Raw genomic sequence first — 23,345 nt, forward strand, 5'->3', positions numbered from 1 at the left:
TTAGTTTGGTATTGGATTAATTGGTTCGCATGCAAGCGGTTAGTCCAGCGGTTTCCAAACTTTTCTAAAATAAGAACTTCAGGATGCAACGCTACTTAAACGGACTGTTGCTTCCCTTGAATGCTAAATAATTACGTTGCAATTTTGGATAAGTTATTCCACCTGGGTTTCGTGTAAAACTGTTTTGTCTGCAAAGTGCTAATCACTTCACAATACTAGCTTCTGTGTTCGTTTTAGCATCTTTTTAAACAGTAACCCTGTACGACAGCCATTGTTTCATTTTATTTTTATGCGACAAGAGCCGAAGCTGTAGAACTTTCGTACTTCCAAGTAGGTGGAAGAACTGCCTTTGACTTGTAGTAACGAGCCAAACGATGAATTCGGCTCTCCACGAGAATAAGACGGAATTTGGAATCAGTATCCTAGAAAAAAACACAGCTACGGTTCAGGAAAATCTTCTTTTGTAGGCATGATTGTTTCCACAATTTCAAACACCACAACCTTCACACTGCTAAATAAACTATGCCCAATGATTAAATTATAGGTAACAATGGCCATGTTTACGTTTAGCTACAACGTTTGCAAATTTGCAATGTACCTAGTGGAACTATACAGTCAAACACAGCAAATTTGCATGGCTTAAACAGGATAAAACATTACATTAATTATAAGTCATAACATTAATTATAAGGAAACATATTAACTGTGAAAGGTTTATTCAACAAACTTTTGAAAAAAGAGTTTAAAACAGGAGAAGAGTAAAAAAAATAATTGAAACCCATTAAAAACATACTCATTTAGACAAAACCTATACCAGTTCTGCAGATTTTTTTAGTGAAGATAGAAAACTTACTGTGCTTGCTAACATTACACGCCAGACCACCTGACAAAATGGTACAAAGTTAAAGTTTTACTGAAATATTTGTTAATCGTTACAATATATAATATTTGCATTAAACCAGAAAATAAAATGATACCTTTCGGTTTCTTTCCAAGTGTTTACGCATAGCTACAGCTTTTTTGATAAGATGGTATAAATCCTCTGGCAAATCAGGAGCAAGACCCTTGGCCTTAAGAATTCGTAGTATTTGACTTCCAGTGACAAATCGAACCTTTAATTCACAAAAACACATTGCTTCAATACATTCAAGAATATACACAATTCTTTGGATACACAACAAACAGACAGACACATTTTTACACAACCATTTAACCTGCAATGTGCAAGTTAGGAAGTTTAATACATTAACACTTGGTACCAGTTTATTTCTTTGAATCTATGAAATACCTGCGCCCCGCGGGCCAAACGCAGCCTATTGTTTAAAGCAGTGGTTCCTAACCTTTTATGTCCTGTGCACCCTTTAGTCGATATTCAAATCTAGTTCCCCCCCCACCCCCTACAAATTTAGTTGGCTAAAATATCGTTACATAAACAAGTGCAAAACTCTGTCTTTTTTTCTCGAAATTTCTTCGTACATCCACTTTCTGCATTGCTCCCTTAAATCGATTATACAAGAACTTTCTTTTTCTCAGCTCATATATGGCAAATTCAGCAAAAACACATAGCACAGACAAGGGAGACAACAAGTAAGAGATTGGATTTTTTAACAAGGCAGTTTAGTGAGTTCATACCTGTGCAACCCCATGGGAATCTCTAAGAATCACACCAATTTGTGATGGACGAAGACCCTTCTTAGCCAACTTGAATATCTGCTCCTTAACATCATCGCTGCTCAACTTCAACCACTGTTATAAAATTAAAAAGTTCTTTAATATTGTGTTCAGATTCAGGAGGGTAAAGTTGAATGTTGCCACTAAATACTATATGTGAAGTGCTTAAAAAGGAAAAATTTGGTATGCAATTTATTTCAATAGGCCATTACAAACAATTTATACCGGTTTTGACGCACCCAAGTATTATTGTCAATGCAACTAAATGTTTATCATTTAACAGAGCAACGGAGTTTACCTCAATGACCACAAAATATTAACAATCTTCGCACTTACTGTTGGCACACTTCGACGGTATGGTAAAGCCGACGCCGAAAGGCCTTTTCTAAACAAATAAAATCAATTATGATACAATTCAAACCACCTGTATGCCCAAAGACCACAGCAGAAGAACATGATTTTAAATAAAAAACACGAAAAGACGCTTACCCAGGTGCGTGCATTCGCCCCATGATGTCTGGTTGTAAAAAGAACTTACCATCGTGCCTGTGTTGCGCCGTTAATTTTATCCTACCTAACAAAGCCATATACTTTATTTTTTAAATTATTTTTTGATTTGTTTCGCACGATTTTATTTAGTTCAACAGAATTTGTTGTAACATTTTTATAAAATTGTACATGTATTAGTTGACTTTAAAAGGGTGCAAAGAATAAGAATAATTAAATCAGGTCGAAAAACTATAAAATGACAACGCAAACATGAATGGAGCCACTTTAGGTCAACAAACTTTATATCGTTTATTTTATATTGGATTCCCAAACGAGCGGTTTTTTGTTTCCCTGATTTGGAAAATACATAAAAAAACACCTATTTTTATTTCTGACATGAAGGTTAACTAATTTATGAAAAACAACCGATTTCCCACGAAAATATTCCCCAAAGAAAACCCTCGCTACTAGGTCCCGTCCTGTGAGCTGTGAAGTTCCTCTTGGATTTGGTACACGACTTTTTGCAATTTACAGTAAATTGTTTTAAGTGCCTTTTTGATGAGTAAAAAACTGCCACAAAGCATATTTTACGACAAAGGTAGAGAATAAGAAAAAATTCTTAAATATAAAAGCGTGTCATTAGCAAAGAAGAGTTGAAAATAAATTCAGACATGTAGTCTTTTTTAAACGTTTTAACACTAAGGAATTTGTCTGCAAATATTAAACATAAGCAAAAGACTTAACAATAAACATATTTAAGTTTAGATCGTAATCAACAGAAAACTGTAAGGGTAAGCCGTAGGGTGTATTGTTAAGCAACTGTAAGAATATAACAAGGTTTTATATTACTCTATAGCAAATTGATAAGTCTAACATTTGCAGTTTTATCTCAATATTTTGATTACATATAGAACTAAGTGAAAAACTGCTAAAAATTATCCTTGAACTTCTGTTGAAATGAAATGGCAAACTTATTTGAAGGACAAGCAGTACCTGGCCAAGGTATGTGTTTTTGTGATTAATTTTTTTGTTATTTGCTAGTATTTTGACGTCAAAAGTGGAGGAATCAAATGTGAAACTTGTTAAAAACAGAATCAAAAGAATTTTAACATTTTATCTTAAAGGTTCTTCAAATCAAATGCAAATTGGAAGTATTGAAAGACTGTTTCTCAACTCTGCAGTTCAGATGGAAAATGGTACATCTTAGTCCCTAATCAAGAGTCATTATTTACAGTTTCAGGCACTTTATATATGCTAAACAACTACAGCATAAAGATTTGGACAGTACTGAATCAAGATTTGAAACATGTTACATATTGCAACTCATAGGAAAAAACAAATAGCCCCTGATTTGACAAGCTTAAAGCTCATCATAGTTATGGGTACCCTTTTGCTAAAGGGGGGCTGTTGCTTTCATGTCCTTGCTTTTCGGTCAACCGGCATATAAACAAACATCCAACACTTTAACATCTCATTTGGGGTGCATTCTCATACATATGTGTTGGAACCGATTTGCTTAAAAGGATGTAAAAATCTGGATTTAAATTAAATCGCTTGACAAGTGCAACTAGTAGAGAAGCCACTTTCTAGTTGACGAATTGTATAAAGCGATAAAAAAGATGTTAAGAATGCTAAATGTGGATGACAAAATCTTGTATCGAACGTAAGCCTTTTGAATTAAGTGATAATGTTGGTGTTAGGTTGCAACAGTTAATGTTTAAACCAAGTTTATGTGGTTGCCAAATATTTTTCATTTCGTTGTAGCAGTGGAGATTGGTTATAACCTGGTTACATGTTTATTTGCAGGCTCCACCGATGCACCTAAAATTTCTACAGAGATCAACAGAGTACGACAGTCAGTTGCAAATTATACAGAGACTGAAACATACAAGCATACATTAAATATATGTCAGTCACGGGAACGTTTGATTCTTCATTGCCATGGTTACCCTGGTACAGGCAAATCAGAAATAGTCCGAAAGTTGGCTAAAGAATTTCCATTCAATTTGGGCAATAACAATTCACTTTTTGTTAAGTGGCACATAGAATGTGGTGATTGTAAGCATGACATAATGAGTGAACTCCAAGAGTTGGTAAAATTGATGCACAAGCAATTCCTTCTTCCGGCTGGTTGTCCATATCAAGAAATAATTGACAGTCTTGAAAGAGAAGTTGCTGCACCATTAGTGGATGCATTGCAAAAAGCTGGCATTCCAGTTCTTGTTGTTTTAGAAGATGTGCCAAATAAGCATTATAAATTGGTGTCAGACTTTCTGCGTCTGGTCAATGAAAGTCAGTCATCAGTGCTACATGTCTATTTAGCCATGCGCAAAAAATCAAGCATTTTTGAAGAAAATGAATTGAAAAAGATGATTAACTACCACAATGTACCAGTACCTGGCTTTTCAAAGAAAGAAGGAATGGCTTATCTTGTAAATGGCACAGTAGATGAAGAGGAATACAAATATGCAGAGAAAATATACAACAGGTTCAGTGGCAATCCTCTTGGTCTGCGCTCTGCAAAAGGATTTTGTGAAAAATCCAGGATTAATTTTGAGGACTACATGGAGTGGATTGAAGATGATGATCAAGGCATGTATGAATTGGAAGCAGAAACAATATCAGAATATGGAGATCAAGCCATGCATATTTTCCAAGCAATTACCTTACCATTTCGACCAAGTGAAGATGCTGATGAAAAAGCAAAGCTGTTGTGGAATGTTTTGTGTTGTTTGTCTTTTCTTCATTATGGCAGGGTGCCAAGGTTTGTCATTGAGCAGTTTTGTCAACACCTTCGTGAAGAAAAGGTGAGAAAGGTGCGATTAAGGAACAAAACAGATGCTGGGTTGTTGATTTCAAAAATGTCAGACTATCAGCTTTGTTCTGTTACTAATGAAGATGATGTCAATTTTCATGAAGTTGTGCTACATGCTTTTCGGGTAATTGTTTCACAGAATGCTGATGACCAGCAACGACGGCTAGTGCAAACTCTCCATGTAATGGCCGGAGTGGTGACAAAAGATATGAGGAAAGGTCCAGTTATCAAAAAGATGAATGCTGTTACAACGCATCTGCAAGCCTTGTTAAAAAGAGCGGATCCATTGATTTCAAGAAAAGATAACCTGATGACAACAATGATTTTATCACACTTACATGAGGTGTTAGGAGCAATTATGATCAGATTACCGCAATACAGTGACATGTGTGAGAAATACCTGAAGGAGTCCAAAGACATCATATGGAATGTGGTGACACAACTTGCCGAACCTGCCACCAACTGCACAAATCTGCTTAATGTAGGTAATTCCAACTCTGTGGAATCTGTTGCCCAACGAGTTGTGAAGTTGTGTTATGAGGCCGGCAGAAAGTTGGAACCAGGATTTGTGACCAAATATCAAACTACGATTACAGTGTTGAGAAATGGAGAGGAATTAAATTTTTTGGAAAACAAGGCTAATAACAAACAAAAGTTTTCGCAGTTTCGAAAACTTTTAAATGGTTCACAATCACTGAGTCAAGAACTAATTTCGCTGTTAAGAGAAAGTGGTGTGTTTCTGGAAGAAGATGTCGAACAGAGAGTGTTTTTTGCTGCAAGACTAGCCTCAGTACTGCACAGTCAAAGTCGGGTTGTACTGTACACAGATAAACCCCAGCAAATAGCGCGTCCAAACTATGAGTGGTACTCTACTCTGGCTCACAATATTTCTTTCTACTGCAGAAGGACCCATAGGGTTGGCCTTTTATCTGAGTACCTTACTATCATGGGAGGAACTGTCCCCATTCTTTTAAAATGTGAGAAACATGCAGAACAGCGGCTTGACATGCTGGAGAATGCAAAGCGAAAGTGTGAAGATGTGCTTGAAGACAGAACAAATGTCTTTGAGGAAGATTTGCATGAAAATGGCTTAATTCAAGAAGCCAAAGGAACCGGACATTCTCGAATACTGGTACTGCGGTATTTGGTTAGAATTTATGCAAAAATAATTAAACTGCGACCCAACCCTGAACAAAAAGAGAGAGGAAAGCAGTATTGTCAACAGCTGTTTGAGCTAGCTAAAGAAAATCTTGGGAAATGGTCTATTTCAAATTTGTCATTGATTTATTGTGCCAAGTTTTATTGTGCATGTGGAGAGTTTACCACAGCTGTTGATATGTTTTCAACTTTTTTCTCCATGACAAGCAGCAGTCAATCCCACAATGTGTACTCATGGGCGGTGTACAATCTTTCCCGTAGTGTGCTAGCTGGTGGTTTACAAATGTACCAACAAGATGCTATTCAACGATGTCGAAATGTTCTTAACTCTAATGAAATTATAAGTTCTGATTTAAACATCCGTCTCACCAACACTCTTCATGATTTGCAAAATCTCTAATTTTTTGGTCACTGCAAAGTTTTAATTTTGGAGTTGAAAAACCTCAAGAAAGTTTTAAATGGAAAACATTTTGTGATTCCTTGGTGTCCATTTTGTATTTAACTTGCACTTAGTAATTTTTTGTCTTGTATTTTGGTATTTCACTGTATTTTCTTGTAACTATGTTGATGTTTCTTTGCAAAGTAGTTTTTTTTTCTGGTCTAAGAAAACTGGCCAATGCCTTTTTTAGTAGTGTGATGGAATGGTTAGATGATTTTATGCCATCAATTTCCCTTCGTGCACATATTATTTAGCACAAGCAAACATGCAAGTCATTGCAGATTTTGATTGGTACAATGTGAGGCTACTTAAAAGGACCATAAGGCCATTCAACTTTTATTTTATTTTAACCAATTCTTGTTGTCATTTTTTTTCATATTACTCCAATGTTTTTGAAGTGGTTGAGAGTGCTTTCAAAGTATATGTAGCCATTTTGTAATGTTTGATCTATCTTAGTAGATGAATACTTAAAAGCAAGGGAAACCTTGTGACCCTCCAACAAGTAAAAATCTTACTGGCAAAACAAACTCCAAAATGTACATTTTTGCAGTGAAATTTGGCTAGATAGTATTTTTCAGTATAATTAAGGATCTGGTGACAGCCTTTATTGCTTGATACACTTTCCTGCCAGAATGAAATTACTGTGCAGTAACAGGGATGCTTCGTTCTTTTTAGTTGCCAAGAAGGTCAAATGGTTAGGGCAACCACATTGTGTTTACAAGTTTAAGTTCTCATCATGTCTCACCAAATTGTGTTTCCCTCAGTTAAAAGTCGATAAAACTGAAATAAAAAGTGAATCAATGGACAATAAAACAGGCAATTCAATGGCGGCTGATTATGAGCTTAAAGCAGTAAGGAATTGACGACACACAGAGAACAAGCACGAAACTAACAAACAAAGATGAAATGGCGTTTTCAGAAGTAGATCAACGCTCCCCCCCAATGCGAAGAACATTAACTGTTCTGCAATCGACCACTTGTGTTAAGGTGGTGAGAATAGCAACACAATTGTATTGGAGTTTTTTTTAACGCATTTTGTTAATCACTTTCCATATCTGAGCTAACTTACTAATTTGTGCTACCCGCATGCATGTAAAATACGAAAAAATCATGGTATACCTCTGACCTATTGAAAAAGTATTTTACCGAATCGGTTTCCACGTGGCAAGACGTTTGCTAGAGAAACACAGTCTTCGGTTGGATTGAAACTCGCGAATAGAAGCGAATCGGGGCTGGCGTTGTGGCGATAGAGCTACGTAGGCTCGATAATGGGCCCGCCAAAAAAGACGGATTTGCTAAATTTTCAGAAAAACATTCCGCTGTGTGGCTTTACATTTTTGTCATTTCAAAAATTGTCATTCCAAATGCGGTGCGACTAACCGAACTAAACGAATAACTGGACGATTTCAAAAACAAATGATAGGTTGTTGGGCTTTCTAGAGATTAGCCTACCCGGAAAAGTCCGTGGGCTAACTGTACATGCATTCAGCTATACCATACCGACTAGTATAAGTGCGTTTAAACACTAAGCAATTAATCAGAAAAATACACTTACAATTGTCAATTTTACTGTATTGCGACTAGCTTTTATCTGGAATTACTTAGTAGGCTATGCTATATTCACGGGAGTGAATCCGTAAGAGGCGAAGTGATTTCCAATTCTGTTGGGGGACCCCGTTCATTTTACCCTTCAATTTTGGTGCATTTAGTTACGTGCATTTGCAATGCGTGAAATTGTGGAAGTCTTCTTTGTCCAGAAATGCGTAAGAGTATAATTTTTTTTCTTAAAACTCCGGTGCCCAGGTTTTAAATGCAAAAGTTTCGTAAAGTAGAAAAACATACGCAAGTTTCTGTGTTATGAACTGTTACGTTGTAACCTACTCCGAAACTACATGCAATGTATGCCCAGTGAAATTCCTATGGTGTCTAATGCAAAAATATTGGAATATTTTGTGTTTTATAACGTTCTTTATGGGTTTTAACAGCTTTATTTACTATACGAGTAACATTTGGTGTAACCGCGGTTAGTTAAAGCCCATTGTTGGTTAATTTAAACACAAATCTGTTTTCTGTTTATGGAGTCATGGAGCCGCATGGGGGAGGTATGGTGCCGGGAGGTTGGCAACCAGCCTCATGAAATACTTCATCTGAAACAATTAAGAAGTTGGTTTGTAAATAGATTGGGAAAACAGGGTGGGTAATAAAAATCAAGTAAAACAGATTTCCAAATCAGGTCTGGAACCAACTATGCCAGTAGAAATTTTTAAGTGCATGACACATTTGTACGATTTCAAAGCGTAAGAATGGGAAATTACCTAAATAAGCCGAATTGCTCCGCTGGTCTAGAAATTTGATTGTTTACTTTTTCATGATACCATAGTCAAGATATCGCGGGCTTGCGTTTTAAACGCAATAACCAATACATTTATTATACAAGCTTATAGTGAACACCTAAAGTAAATCACGCATCTATGCTCTTAAACCACTAAAGTTTATTTCGGGCAAAAACTTGTTAGGCCGGGTATTGGTCTAGTTATAAGAAGCCTGCCAAAGTCTAATTTGAGACAGTCATACATTGGCCAAGGCTGTTCTTCATTCTCTTGTACTAGGTTTGTCAAAAAACTTACCAGTAGGACAGGGTTTATACGAGACAGCACCTCCTGCACATTCGAAATAATGGCTGCAATCGTCTTCAATCGGCAATAGCGTTGTGGCATCATATAAGGAACAATCAGGAAGCAATACGCGTGGGCAAGACGAGTCATCATTCTCGCAAAAGCAACGAGCCAGTGACTTATCCCAACATTGGCCCATGACATTGCACTGTTAAATAAAAATACAATGAAATGTTTTGTCATGCCAAAACGTCCAACATTTAACAATTATACTAACTTCTTCAGCTGTAAAATATCCTCCCGGTGCAGGACCAGCCCACCTTCTGGTTGGACAAAATCCTAAAAATCAAATAAAACGATCTCGAAGTAGTTAATTTTTTGACTAGGGTTATGTAATATGTATTAGAAGCCGTAAAATAAAATATTAATAAAACTTGTGGAGTATTTTCATGGAGTTCATAACTATAGGCTATTCGCTTGCTTTGACACTTACCCATGGTCACTTCCTCCTGGAGAATCTCTTTTACATTTTTTCCGGGCGTGTCACTATTCGTTTCGTTTCTGGAGTCACCAGTTTCGTTTTGTTTTTTGATCAGAAAAATTCTGCCTCGCGAGTTGAACGCCAAATGATAAAAAGTTCCGAACTCCGGACCTTTTAAAAATTGTACAAAACTATTCGCCAAATCGTTTTGTGTTACACAATGGACAAATCTACAAGAAAATCCACAACTATTAAACAGAAAAGCAATATGTTTAAACCTTTGCTAAAGCACAACAAAGCTTGAAGTTTAGCGTGTTAAAGTGCTTAAAAGACTGTTTGTTTTAGGGCTTAAAGTTAAAAAATTGCTTCGTTTACCAATTTGCCTTTTGCGCCTTGTAACAATTACATTTCCTCTGGCGTCCACAACTGAATTTAGACAGTACTGTGGGTCCGCGGCAGTGCACTCCGGGGCAACACAGACAGGAAGACAACAGCCCGTTAACAACTCGATCATTTGACAACCTTTAAAAATTGTATGTTTTTTTTAAATCAATAATTATCAGTTAGCAATGTAACTCAAACCGTTGCTATTATTCTTATCCAAATACTTTCTTTGTTTACCTTTGGTATTGATAAGGTTTTGAACCTGACCATCCAAACCGACGTCTTTAGCAATGGCGTCGGTAAAGAAGTAAATCTTGCACCCACCATTGTCATCCGGAATAGCATTTAATGTATCCTAAAAAAACATTTAAGTCACATTACAAATATACGACAGGGACGTGGTAAAAAAACGTTTAATAAAGCGAGGCAGCTCCTGTTATGTGACAGAGATCAATACTTACAAAGCAAATCGATTTAATGTTGACTATCTTTGCTAACTTTCATACTTGCCCTTAACGCGGTGTTGGCCAGTTCGGGACAATCGCCTCCTCTGTTTGCTGTAATGCCCGAGACAGCGACCAAGGCCTCAGATAGGATACCTGGCCCAGTTAGTGGTCCTGTGGCTGTTAAATTGTAATAATTACATTGTAAAATTAGCATAGTACACCTGGCCCATTAAAGGGGTGATGCCGAATCAAGTCGGTCTACCAAGCATTTACAAATGGCAAGGCACAAACTAGAAAAATCTAGCCTGCGGTGGGATTCTAACCCACAATAACAGGAGTTTTTCCGCGACTCGCGCTCTACCAACTGAGCCTCAGTGGAGAACCTGCCGAAAGTCGAATCACAGGCACCGTTGCCTGCCTTGTATGCTGCACATGTCAGCTTCGTAGTAGGGGATCGCCAGTTCGACCATATCAGCTAAGATCAATACATTCATACTAGTGATGCACCGAACCCGCCTAAAAAGGTTCGGGCCGAAACCGAATATTCGGCCACGAGGCCGAATAATTTCGGCCGAATCAGGCCGAACCTAAAACCGCATTTCTTATGGGTGTTTTTAACTGAACCGTGTGTAGTTGATGCAAGTGAACTCAAGCCAAAAATCCTTTTCATAATGCGAAAGCTTCACTAAACTTGTAATATTTCGCAGACAATGTGGCAAGTATTTTATAGATACAACAAATAGTTAATTTATGATGTTTCGTATTGGCGAAAATGAAAGTTTGGGTATTAATTTCATGCAATCAAAAAGTTCGGTTTCGGCCGAATTTTTGAAAAAAGTTCGGGCCGAAACCGAAACATCGAAAAACAGCTGATTTGGCCGAAATGTTTCGGCCAACCGAAACTTCGGTGCATCACTAATTCATACCAGGATCAGTACTGAAGCGCCGATGCAGACCAACGGGCATAGTCATTATAAATCATATTATGCCAGGCCCATTAAAGGCGTTTTTAATGATCGTTGCTGTTTCATGTTGCTAAAATTTCCACCAACAAATTTTTAAAACACATTGCGCCTGTAAAGCCACAAACGTTATGAGAAGATCATCCGGTAAAATTTACCCGGTGTTTTTTTGAAATTTACCCACCAAATTTACTCGGGTAAATTTTTCAAAGTTGGGAGAGCGCGAGTCCCGGAAAGACCTGTCGTGAGTTAGAATCCCGCCGCACGCTAGATTTTTCCAGTCTGTGCCTTGTCATATGTGAATGCTTGGGAGACCGGCTCGTTTCGATATCACGCCTCTAATGGGCCTGGCGTACTATGATTAATGACTATGCCGTAATAGCTGGTCTGCATCGATTTTAATATGAGTAACGAAAGCAGACTGGCCGAAATATGTTTAACTCACATAAAAAAATTGTTTAATACTCAGATTTTTTTAAACTCTTACTTTTTTTGTCACTTTTAAAGCATAAATGTTTTGTTACAGTCACACACACGGGTTCTCATCGTTCTCTACGCGTGTGTAATTGCTAATTGGTAATGGCAATAAAAGTCTTCTAAAAATAATGACAAAGTAAATACTCTTTTAAGCCGTTTCTCAGCGGTCCCAAAGAAGTTCTCAAAATAAAGACGCGAAAGCGAGTTAATATCTTACTCGGATCATTGAAGGTGTTAACAATGTACCCTCCGGTCGCTGGCATACCACAACGTGTTATGCCACCAGCGAGACATAAAGTTGTCCAGTCTCTTACAGCGGCAATCTCAAAGGCCATCGAACCTGTGTTGTCAATAACGAATGCAACGTAGGTATCCCCTGCAAAAATAATAAACGGATTATTTATATGCGGCACCCAAAGTAACTTCAAAATACTAACAAGTTAAAAACGTTAAAAAAAATCAATTAAAAACAGTGAAAAGCCTTGTTTAGTTGTGATTTGATTTCGATAAGTGTGACTCAAGGCGAAAGTATATTGATTCTGCACTAAAAAAACCTTGATTCTACGCACATGGCTTGATTCAATAAGCTTTTAATGAACCAAATAAATCTATCAGACCCGCTGGACGGCACTCTGGAACTGGTTGTGTCCAGGTTCTATCGGGTTGACAAGTCAAAATGGACATTCCAACCAACTCAAATCCCGTAACACAAGAATACGTCACTGTGTCTGTAACCAGATACGGAACAGCAACTGGTTGATATAAACCGTTGTCTATTTCAGCAGGATTTCCACATTCTACAAAACCAAGAAAGTGCTTTTGGCAAAATTCAGAAAATCGTATGAAAGTTATCTAATAGCCCTAACCGTGCGCATTTTACACAAGTTGGACTTTAAATATTCGCGAATGCTTATTGCGCCACCCGCAATACATTAGATTGTTGGTTTGTTTACAAACCAATTATGCAAATTCTATGCTATGTGATAGTGAACGAACTATCTATTGCACAATGCTACGGTTGACGCAATGCTACGACACATTTTAATCAATGACAAAGCAATTCTTATGATAAACAGTTCCTAAAAAACAAATATGTAAATGTACTTACCAATTGGCACACACACAGGCGGGTCCATAGGACTCCACACTCCATTTAAACAAGTTATTACGGAAAGTCCTTCTATTTCATAATGGCTATCGCACAAATACGTCACAACTATTCCAACAACATATGGACCGTCTTTTGGCGAGAAGTCCCCGTTTTCAATGCTCTCCGGTTCCGAACATACTGAATAAAAATTTTTGGTTCAACCCTCCACAACCAGACATGACAGATTCTAAATTTAGGGTTTGCAAGGGCGGATAAATCTTTGGCACAATGTTTTGTTTTTTAAAGTTGAATCAGTTGATGCGATGCTGAAAACACCTTATTATTCCAGAAGAAGTGACAACAGGTTGCGACTTACCAACAGGTTCACATATTTGATCGTTTGCTGGGTCCCACGTTAAATCATCTTGACACGTGATCATCATGGATCCACGAAGTACAAAACCCGCATCACAGATGTAAGTAAACGTATCATTCGGCAAAAAGAGGCCGTTTGGGACAGGTATAATGTTTCCGTTGGCAATAATACGCGGATGTGGGCAAACTATAACAGCACACACGAAATTAGTCTTATAAGTAGGCTATCTCACCAATCTTTTTTATAGACGTTAAAAGTTTCACACAAGCATAAAACTATTTTGACCAAAAACTCACCTCCATTTTCGGGGCAGCAAAATCTTACTTTATAGTCACAACATTCTCCGTCATTTTCTGCATTATAACAAGCAAAGCCGTCACTAAGATCCACGTGTTGTTCTGCTGTCATATAAGAATCGCCATTCAACAAACGCGCGTCTGTTTTGGTTGGATGACTGCAAACTTCATTGGGAAAAGTTGTGACAAGAAGGGAAAGCAGTTCTAAATCACCTTCGCCTTGTGGGTCGTCAATATCAAAAAAACGTGTCCAATCGCCTTCAGGACATATGTTGCAATCTGCGAGTATAAAATGCACAATATATTCCAATGTGCTGCTCTCTACAAACACAACCTCATTCATAATCACGAACCCCAAAGAACAGAAAAATTATCTGTGTTGTGTTTTTAACAAAGTGATGTTGTTTAGCAGCTCCAAAAGCTTCTCCGACTTTTGAGACAAAAATATTACGAAAAAATACATAGGATTAAAATCAACAAATCACATTGTTTCCAACGTATACCTGACGGGCAACAGAAACGGACAGAATAATCTTCGCACAATTGACCGATGTTTTCACAGTAGAAACCAATGTTTCGATTAACGACCACGTTTTGTCCTGCAGAAAGGTGACTTTCTCCCGTCAAACGGACCCGGGCATCCACCGCAATGACGTCATCACATATTTCGTCCGGATAATGAAAGCGAAGTGCGTCGAGAGTTTCAAAGTCACCTTTGATAGTTGGATCGTCAACATCATAGAAAGCAGTCCATTTTCCATTGGGACACTCTGGAGGTGGAAAAACGTCTGCAAACGACAAAATTATCTTAACTGAAAACAATATGAAAAGAAAAAACTATTTAAATAACAGCAAAGACAATATTGTTGTCCTTAATATCGTCTATATTTTCATATTTTAAACCCGATTGAGTTGCTACATTGTGTAGTTAAAACAGGCTATTTTTTCAGACATTTATAACTTAAAAGTAAGAAATTTGGCTACTTTATTATTGTGAACTTGGTCTATTCATACCTTTAGGGCAGCAGAATCGAATTTCGTAGTCCTCGCAATTCTGTTCGATGTTGAAGCATCTCAAGCCGTATTCGGGGCTGATTTCTACTTTTTGCATTCGGGTCAAATAAGATTCGTGTGTCGTTACAACCCTTGCGTCAACAGCTGTAGGGTTATCGCATATCATTTCTGGGTATTCATCCCGCAAAGCGTTAATATTTTCTACATCTCCTTTTCCACTTGGATCGTCTATGTCTAAGAACGGCGTCCAACCACGTTTTTCACATACTGGCTCTGCAGACCAATATAGTTTCGTTAAATATATTGGGACAGCGGTTTTTACTTGAGAGAGCGAACACATGTGGCATAGTGTAGGCAGTTTCTATCGACATAGCAATGCTTTTTTACCATACCACCACTTTTCACGATTTCTTATTAATATAGGCCAGTGGTTACCAAACTTTTTCAGATGTTTTTCAAAACGGTCTCTTTGCCAATATTTCGAGGGCTCGCGGTCCTTAAGCCTAAATGTGTATTTCATAAAAACGAAAGTTGATTGCAGGATTTTAGCCAGTTATGCAAAATTGCGCATAACAATCATTCAAAAACAGCATGTGACATCACAAACAGGACAAAAACATTACGATTGTGCGCGAACAATTGCATTTTTGATAGTTGTCATTCAATAAAGGCCATTGTTTAGCAATGGAGACAGTCGATTCTCAATTCTACTTAGATTTTAAACTTATTTAGTGGCACAAACTGACGCCAAATAAGATTATAGAATTACTTCAACCGCTTCGCGGTCCCCCCAAAATTGCCTCACGGACCCCTAAGGGACCGCGGACCCCAGTTTGGGAATCGCTGATATAGGCTCTACTGGCTTTTGGGCTATACCTGTTCGTATTTCTGTTGTATCCTTATTGCATAGGACAGGCAGAAATTGTTTCGAAAGAACTGACGAAAATTTGAAAACTGACGAAATATCACCCACACATCGTAGTAAAACTGATCAAAGGTAATTTATTGTTCTTTACTTCTGAGACTTACATGTCAGGGATAACTGTAACTTCATCGTAAAATAATAGCCTATTGTTACTTTTTAAGCATGTACTTACCGGGTGGTTGTGGGCAACAAAATCGCACTTTGTAGTCGAGACAGTTGTTATCGTTTTCTCGATTGTTACAACGAAACCCTTCTCGTGTGTTTGCTGTTACGATTTGCCCTCCAGTGGTGTAAAAAAGCCCTGTGTCGGCCACACGAGCATCGATTGCCAGTGGTTCTTTGCAGATTTTATCAGGGTACTTCAACCGCAGTAGAGGCAAGGTTTCACAATCGCATTTTCCAAACGGAGTGTCATGGTTGTAGAATGGAGTCCACATACCATCAGGGCAATATACTGCAACGGAGGAATTGTTGATCAATATTACATAGCCCACGAACAATTTCACCGGAATAATATCAAAGTTAGGCATATTGTTAAAAACAAAGCGTTTTTGTCATCGGTTCTTAAATATGTCTAGGACCGAAGGTGTCAAATTAAAAATGCTCGCAGTATGTGCTTGCTTAGTAGGAGAGCATTCATGTGCTATTCAGTGTGGTTAAATATTGGCATTATCCAATCGAACCAGCGTCTTTTAACATGAACCTCTGTTTAAAATGATAACAGAATCGTACAGTCGGCGTGTGAAGTACATGCAATTGAACTACGAAACATGTATAAAAAAGTAAACTGCTGGTTACACGTAAATATAGGCATCGCCATAGTGTTATAGTGGCCGCGTCTTACACATGTCTAAACGCAGTGGCGGTTAGATGGATGTTGACTCGGGCTGCAACCGGGGCTGTATATTGTATGTACTGCTATGACTACTACGTAGGCCTACTACTGTGCGGAACGTGCTAATTATTAAGTTTACGCTCCTCTTGATTACTTTGCTTATTTGCAGTTCTTTGGTCATAAGTCAATGTTGCAACCAAACAATGGCTAATTTTAGCTTTTCCAATATTCTGTTGCAACCAAGCTGGATGACAATGTAGTCAAGTAACACGTTACAAAAAAGTTAAATAAAGTCACCGGATACTTAGGCTAAAATTTTCCAAAGTAAGTCCCACGAAGCATTGTACATTTTTTAATGTGTTTCATTTCGTAAATTTATAGAAATGTAAGCACGTTTGATTTACCAGTTACTTTAAAATAAACACACTTATACGTAGGTTTGCGGAAACAAAAACTATAAGCTTTACATCAAGTAAGCTATTTGGGGATACCTCGATTAAAGGCGAAAAATTGTACAACTTTAAAATGCGCATGGCCTGCTCATAACCACCCTACACTTGAACGTACGATAGCCTAATAAATTGCACTTACCTTCAGGACAGCAAAACCGAACTTCATAATCAAGGCATTCACCGCTGCCTTGTTGGTCGTTAACACATAAGAAACCTTCTTCGATATTAGCTTTCACAGTTTGTGCAAAAAGCTCAAAAGGAACCAACGAGCCAACTACTTTGACATCAATCTGTACAGGTTTTTCACACAAGTCTTCTGAATGTAGACGTCTAATCTTTGCAATTGTTTCGAAATCTCCTTTTTTTGTTGGTTTGTCGACATTAAAAAATCGTGTCCAAATCCCATGGTTGCAACGTTCTGCAAAAAAATAAATAACTTACTTTTTGAAATCGTGTTTGGGGGTAGCGCTTCTATGGTTGTACTCAACCTGCGGCCGCGAACATAAAGTTATTACGGCCGTACATATGAGAGATGGAGGATCAGGTATTGACTAGTTTTTTTTTAATTCTGACACATGGTTAAAAGGCAGATTGTGCCTTCCTGTCTAGGGGAAGTAAATCAGACAGGTTGTTTGTGTTCATAAAAGTGAGATTATACAGTTTTTGGAAATTTTAAAAAGGTACCCACCTGCGACGGAGGACCCGATCAGCAGTAGCAAAACGTAATTGACACAAAACATCATTTTAGATTTTCTCAAACTCCTACGACCTATCTCGAACTAATCACCTGCAAGCAATAAGCTACTTCCAATTTGCACTGTGTCGAGGAACCGAGGATCATGTATCTGTGAATGGTCTTTTCGGGTACATTGTTTTCAGAATAGGTGGAAGAACAACAAGGAGATGATTTGGACATATTATTTCCTGTGATTTAGCTTCCCGTGTAGTAAACACTCCTGATACAATGCATATTGTCGACCTAATAAGCACAAAACATGTTTACCACCAGTAAAATACTTATCTGGACAATTAATAATTGCATGGTAAATTAACGTGACTTCTTGCAATCAAAAACAAAGCGACGTTTCTTTTAATACTTGGTACTTAAATTTATTTAATAAACCACTAGCCTATATAGCCTACTGGGCCTTCACACCAAGTTGCGTTAAAAATTGGCAGTTTTGCGGAAATCCACATTATAAATGAGTTGGATAAAACACGGTGGGAAATTGTCCTGAATAGTTTTGTATGTGCAACGTTTCAAATTATTTTGAAATCGCTTGGTGTGCTCTGTTGATGGTCGAACGTTGAATAGATCTTATTTGCTGTGTTATGGACTTTTGAAAGGGGTCTTTTGGGGTTTAAAAAACAGTATTTATAATACCTGTAAAGCAGGCCGGGGATCACATTGACAGCCTTGTGAGAACGACCGGTAATTTGGCACTAGCCTACCCTACTACAGAGGTGTCAAACTCGCGGACCGCGAGCCGCATGCGGCCCCCAAAAAGATTTTTTATGAGGCCTACGAAGTAACTTTTAGAAGTTATATGTTTTACTCAGGCGGAATGCCATGTCAAACCAGTGAGTTTACAGGATACAATCATGTTCTACAAGTGGTATATGCCAGGGCTTCTCAAACTTACTTGCTCTGCGGCCCCAATTTAGAAAAGAAATTTCTACGTGACCCCTTGATAGGTAAAACCCAGCGGTCACCAAACTTTTTTCACTTCGGACCAGATAAGTTTAATAATGATTCGCGCGAGCCGCATGGTTTACATGCCCTTGCGTGATTGAGTCGCCTTTCCAAACTTAGCCAAACCGCGATAGGCGATTTTTTTTATCTCAAGTGGCATTTTTGTGAAAAAAACAAGTTATCCAGGGCGAAGGCATAACAACTTAATGATGACGAAACCGACCGAGAAAACGATTTTGTTCGTATATATACCATTTATTGGAACAATAACATAATAACGCAAGATGTTTCGCGACCCACAGTTTGAGAAGCCCTGGCATATGCAACGTTTTAAATATAATGATCGAAATAGCCCATCTTTATAAACAACATTTGCGAATGTTGCGTCATTGTATGGAATGCATGCCATTGCTTTCACACAAAGCAATTAAGTACAGTTGGTTCTTTTACTCTGCGACATATATCTGTTTGTTATTCATTACATTATGGTTTTGTAATGTAGTTGATGGCATTAATGAACAGCTCACTTTAAAGTTTGTTTTTGGCCCTCAAGGTTGTTTGAGTTTGACCATAGAATACTAAAACTCTTTTTTGTATTCTATGGTTTGTCATCCCTGCCCTACTACACGAAACTGAATTTTTACGAACACATATTTGAAGCCTAAAACGTGTCTTTCTGCTTAATCAGCTACCAGCACACAATGTTTCAAACTACGCAATAACTAAAATAGCGTCATGTATTATGATGTTTAAAACATTACCGTTTTTCCCAGTGGTGGGATTCAAATTTTTCGTCAGCCGGACAGCAACTAGTAATGCTAACCGGTTCGCTGATCTCATAAAACTTCATGAAACGGTTCTGTAGAACCGGTGCGAACCGGCTGAATCCCATCACTGGTTTTACTCACTCCAGACAAAAAGTCAGTAATTCATTGGCAGGCTGGTATAACCTTAAAACCCCAAAACTAAGATGATATATGATGGGTTGATTCGTTAAAACTACCAAATATTGGCTGCGGTACGAACTCAATTTAACCGATTCGGTGGATCACTATACTGCAAACCCACCGTTGGAACACCAGTTATGTTTAATGTGGAGTCTAGACCAGGGGTGTCAAACTCGTGGTGTTCGGGGGCCACATTGCAGTTTGGAAATGATGCCGAGGGCCGCATGTGATTTTTAATCTAGTTTTATACACTTTAACAACCTTTTCGCTACGACGGCCGCATTGCAGATCCTTATTTCACCAACAGCCGCCAATTACCTGCTGGTTTTTGTTTTAAAATTACAATTGTAAAGAAATAGGTTTATATTATATAAATATATCATCTATTGACGCCCAAAAAGTCCAGATTAATTTCCAACTTAATGCACAGACTGAGCTGCACAGTGTGAAGATCAGTTTTAACTGTTTGTCACGTCAGAATCTATATTGTGACGCTTTGAGACTTTTTCGCATTGTTTGCACACAGTAGGCGTACCAAAAGTCTGACACATGTGCTGCTAGGCTGGTAATACTCATTACTCAGTAACAAATTTGTTAAGAGCAGTTTTAAAATCACAATTTTTGGCAAAGGAGTTTCAATTACATCACGGCCGCCACTACATATATTTTAATGAACTTGTTTACGACCGCACAAACTCGTCCCTGTGGCCACATGTGGCCGTACGGCCGCATGTTGTACATCCTTGACTGAAACTTAAGGCTTCGAGGAACGGTTTAATTACTATCGCTTCTATTCATAACATATGAATTTTTATTTTAAACTAAATTTCTGTAAATGTCTGTTTAAATAATAGCTTTCACTTTGAAATGTAAGAAACATTTATTATGATTAGATAGGGTGTTCGGGTCGCGAGTTTGACACCCTTGGTCTATTCTCCAGATGGACCCTCACATGCTATACTTTAAGTATTAGAAGCAAAGCAACGATCTGCTTTACCCGGTGAAATAAACCCTACTCATTTTCAAAGAAAAGCAGCATAAGAAAGTACATGTTTAACTGCCCGTTTTAATCTTGCATGTATTTATGGCCCTTTTAAACTGTTATGGGACTTGGTCCAGTGCACTCCTCTTGCTTGGGCCTGCTACAAACTCTAAACATATATGAACCCAGGGGTAAAGCTTGCAGAAAGGCATTTGTTTTTTAATGGCAGAATACAGAAACACAAAGTAATGCAGGAAATACATTTGTGGTAATTATGCTTAACTTTGATGGTAGCATGCAACATGTGAAAAGGTCACTTTTCTTGAAAGTATCACCGAATTGCATGAATAGAAAAGTTTTGGAAAATTGGTAATGCTCAGGGCTCTGTCAAACCTTTTTTGGATGTAGTGAAGTCATTTACAGCAATTTAGTAAACCACATGAACAAAAAGGTGACTTGATAAAAAAACAAATAGTGCAATATATACATGATATTATATCATACATGCATTGTAAAAATCCATCATGATCACTTATAAAAGTAAATGCATTTGCGCATAACTGTTATGCAAGTGTAAATTACATTTTGAAATGTGACTTCATACCATACACAGGTTCCATTCTGAAGATACAACCAATCATAAAGATCAACGTTATGGCATTAAGGCATCATTTAACAATCAACTTCTGTTTTTGTTGTTTCAAAACTGCTGTTTCTGGTATTGTCTGTCTTTTTTATTTCTGAATCTCTTTTGTGATACTTCATGTGAGCCTTGCAATATTTTTCACAAGTGAATTTTTTTCCACACACTGGGCAACCAAATGGCTTAGTTTGTCTGTGAGTTAAAAGATGTTGGTCCCGATTTTGCTCTCGATTAAATGACTTTTCACATACAGAACACCTAAAAGGTTTTTCTCCTGTATGGATTTTCATATGTAGGGTACGGCCTCCAGGTTGAGAAAATGACTTGCCACATAACTTACATGGATATGGTTTTTCACCAGTGTGAACAACTCTATGCTGGTAAAGATTAGCAGCATGTGCAAAAACCTTGTCACAGATTTGACATTTGTAAGGTTTTTTATCAGAGTGTAACACTAAATGTTGATTTAACGTCCACAGTTGATTGAATGTACCCTCACAAATATAGCACCTGTAGGGTTTTAGTTTTTCATGAACAGCATGTTGGTGTCTTCGCATATGTCCAGTTGTTGAAAATTGTTTATTACATGTTGGGCAGTTTGATGGTTTGTATATTCTTTTTCTTGGGGTAACTTTCTTCTTTTTTTCTTTGCCTGCAATGGCTTTTGTTGATATGTCACAAGCTGTTCTTGGTTGTTTGCCTTTTTGCATTTTGTTCGGTGAACATTTTAGTGATTTCTTTGATAATGTTGATGTTTCTTTTAGTTTCTTATCAATAAACAGGGATTGGTTTCTCTGCAATGAACTTCTCAGCTTCATGACTCCCCTGGAAAAAAATTCAGGGTACAAAATAAACCTGTTTTACTAGAGCAAATAAAACCCAACACAACTGCATTAAAGAAAAACAATGAATCTTAAACAAATACAGCCAATGCTTTAACAAATTTAGATAAATATAAGAATTGCCATTTGGCAGTTATCACTAGCTAGCAGTTTTCCAGGGACAAGTTAAACAAAAATCGCCTAAGTAACCGAAGTAGGTTAACACTCACGGTTAATTTCTTATTCTTAGTACGGTATTCTATGCTATACCGTATTTACTCGATTGTAAACCTCCCTCGTTTATAAGCCGCATGTTGAGGTGTTTTAAAAATAAATGTAAGCCGCATGCTGGAATTTTAGATACTATTGTTTCTAATTCATCTTTCAGTTGTTACATAGTGCGCATATAGTATAATCTGTACATGTATACAAGTTTTGAACCCCAAATATATTAAAACGTTGGAGTGTAAAAATAATATCGGTATAAAATTAAAATGTAAGCCGCCCTAAGCCTCCCCCGATTATAAGCAAAACGAACGGCAGGTAATACGGTACAGTTGTTTGGCGCCTCTACCGGCAATCAACACATGACAAGCAAACCGGGCGGACCAAGTCTATTTGGGTCGGACTGCCTTTTTTCGCTCCCGTCGAGCGTGACAAGCGCTATCACATTTCAGAACATATCAACATCAGTATGCAAATCCTTTACACTCGGTTCGTAAGTAGCCTACATTATCGGTTTTCGTCCGTCATGCGAAAACGCGCGCAAATTTTGGTTCTTCGTATTTCGTTTTGTAGCCTACTTGTAGATTACCAAAACACAGTAATTCATTTGTTGGAAATCAGGTTGTTACAACTTACAAGTAAAGGTGGCTGTCCACAGACCGCAGCGTACTGCGTCAAGGCATGCGAAAAACGGTCTGTAATGTGACGTGCGTAAACGATCCATTTTCGTTCCGAAAGTGGCTGCGTCTGGTGCTATAGGCTACACTTGAAACAAACGATGCGATGTTTCGCTTGGGCGTGACCAACTCCAAATCAGTTGTTTGGCTGTAAAGAGTGGGTGCTTAACATGTTTGTATGTTTTTCCTGAAACACACTTTTAAGCAGACACCTGAAGAAGTGCATACATAATTTGTATGTGTCAAAGTAACACAAAAGGAATTAATAAACATTGAAAGGATTTTCTGTGTATTTGTACCAACTGTTTCATACCTTTTTTTTCATTTCCTTTGAAAAAGCCTTCCTAATTATGGGTCCCCTTCCCTGAAGGGGACACATATTGTTTTTGTCCGTACTTTTTTTTCTTGTTTCTTTTTTCTGTCTAACGCTGG

The 23,345-nt window shown here is 37.8% G+C and overlaps 5 protein-coding genes across 5 annotated transcripts; 1 reads left to right on the plus strand and 4 right to left on the minus strand.

The window, feature by feature from the left end:
- Positions 1-260: 260 nt before the first annotated feature.
- On the minus strand, positions 261-2,236 carry LOC145224867 (small ribosomal subunit protein uS15). Its single transcript, XM_080091474.1, has 5 exons — positions 2,161-2,236; positions 2,008-2,056; positions 1,633-1,746; positions 978-1,112; positions 261-422 (listed from the first exon to the last, which is right to left on the minus strand). The coding sequence occupies exons 1-5, from the start codon at positions 2,181-2,183 to the stop codon at positions 288-290; spliced, it is 456 nt and encodes a 151-aa protein (XP_079947600.1). The 5' UTR covers positions 2,184-2,236; the 3' UTR covers positions 261-287.
- A 775-nt stretch (positions 2,237-3,011) lies between these two features.
- Positions 3,012-7,099, plus strand: LOC145224850 (uncharacterized). Its single transcript, XM_080091450.1, has 3 exons — positions 3,012-3,162; positions 3,285-3,356; positions 3,967-7,099. The coding sequence occupies exons 1-3, from the start codon at positions 3,123-3,125 to the stop codon at positions 6,531-6,533; spliced, it is 2,679 nt and encodes an 892-aa protein (XP_079947576.1). The 5' UTR covers positions 3,012-3,122; the 3' UTR covers positions 6,534-7,099.
- Positions 7,100-7,162: 63 nt separating this feature from the next.
- Positions 7,163-12,508, minus strand: LOC145206331 (uncharacterized). Its single transcript, XM_080078519.1, has 10 exons — positions 12,492-12,508; positions 12,155-12,369; positions 10,538-10,675; positions 10,481-10,485; positions 10,290-10,407; positions 10,044-10,190; positions 9,681-9,839; positions 9,465-9,526; positions 9,200-9,395; positions 7,163-8,719 (listed from the first exon to the last, which is right to left on the minus strand). The coding sequence occupies exons 1-10, from the start codon at positions 12,506-12,508 to the stop codon at positions 8,646-8,648; spliced, it is 1,131 nt and encodes a 376-aa protein (XP_079934645.1). The 3' UTR covers positions 7,163-8,645.
- LOC145224858 (uncharacterized) lies at positions 12,253-17,720 on the minus strand. The gene is made up of 10 exons (XM_080091462.1): positions 17,614-17,720; positions 17,065-17,343; positions 15,811-16,092; positions 14,714-14,986; positions 14,203-14,487; positions 13,700-13,978; positions 13,404-13,589; positions 13,046-13,225; positions 12,507-12,734; positions 12,253-12,313 (listed from the first exon to the last, which is right to left on the minus strand). The coding sequence occupies exons 1-9, from the start codon at positions 17,666-17,668 to the stop codon at positions 12,517-12,519; spliced, it is 2,037 nt and encodes a 678-aa protein (XP_079947588.1). The 5' UTR covers positions 17,669-17,720; the 3' UTR covers positions 12,253-12,313; positions 12,507-12,516.
- Positions 17,721-20,739: 3,019 nt separating this feature from the next.
- On the minus strand, positions 20,740-22,513 carry LOC145230521 (uncharacterized). The gene is made up of 2 exons (XM_080095967.1): positions 22,242-22,513; positions 20,740-22,015 (listed from the first exon to the last, which is right to left on the minus strand). Exon 2 carries the CDS (start codon positions 22,006-22,008, stop codon positions 21,220-21,222), a length of 789 nt encoding a protein of 262 aa, XP_079952093.1. The 5' UTR covers positions 22,009-22,015; positions 22,242-22,513; the 3' UTR covers positions 20,740-21,219.
- Between the last annotated feature and the right edge of the window lie 832 nt (positions 22,514-23,345).

Source organism: Phallusia mammillata, chromosome 1 (genome assembly GCF_965637545.1).
Source record: "Phallusia mammillata chromosome 1, kaPhaMamm4.hap1.1, whole genome shotgun sequence".
NCBI lineage: Eukaryota > Metazoa > Chordata > Ascidiacea > Phlebobranchia > Ascidiidae > Phallusia > Phallusia mammillata.

Bases quoted from the DNA above. Each gene is read 5' to 3' on its own strand.
- LOC145224858 (XM_080091462.1), bottom strand. From the start codon at position 17,668: ATGATGTTTTGTGTCAATTACGTTTTGCTACTGCTGATCGGGTCCTCC. The intron at 14,488-14,713 runs GTATGAATAGAC...TGTCGTTTGCAG, and splicing joins TCGATTCTGCTGCCCTAAAG to ACGTTTTTCCACCTCCAGAG. The intron at 13,590-13,699 runs GTGAGTTTTTGG...GTGCTGTTATAG, and splicing joins TTGCTGCCCCGAAAATGGAG to TTTGCCCACATCCGCGTATT.
- LOC145224867 (XM_080091474.1), bottom strand. From the start codon at position 2,183: ATGGGGCGAATGCACGCACCTGG. The intron at 2,057-2,160 runs GTAAGCGTCTTT...TTATTTGTTTAG, and splicing joins GGGCGAATGCACGCACCTGG to AAAAGGCCTTTCGGCGTCGG. The intron at 423-977 runs GTATCATTTTAT...GTTTTTTTCTAG, and splicing joins ACTTGGAAAGAAACCGAAAG to GATACTGATTCCAAATTCCG.
- LOC145206331 (XM_080078519.1), bottom strand. The intron at 9,840-10,043 runs GTAAACGAAGCA...AATTTTTAAAAG, and splicing joins AAGGCGCAAAAGGCAAATTG to GTCCGGAGTTCGGAACTTTT. The intron at 9,527-9,680 runs GTAAGTGTCAAA...TTTGATTTTTAG, and splicing joins CCAGGAGGAAGTGACCATGG to GATTTTGTCCAACCAGAAGG.
- LOC145230521 (XM_080095967.1), bottom strand. From the start codon at position 22,008: ATGAAGCTGAGAAGTTCATTGCAGAGAAACCAATCCCTGTTTATTGAT.
- LOC145224850 (XM_080091450.1), top strand. From the start codon at position 3,123: ATGGCAAACTTATTTGAAGGACAAGCAGTACCTGGCCAAG. The intron at 3,163-3,284 runs GTATGTGTTTTT...TTTATCTTAAAG, and splicing joins ACAAGCAGTACCTGGCCAAG to GTTCTTCAAATCAAATGCAA. The intron at 3,357-3,966 runs GTACATCTTAGT...GTTTATTTGCAG, and splicing joins TGCAGTTCAGATGGAAAATG to GCTCCACCGATGCACCTAAA.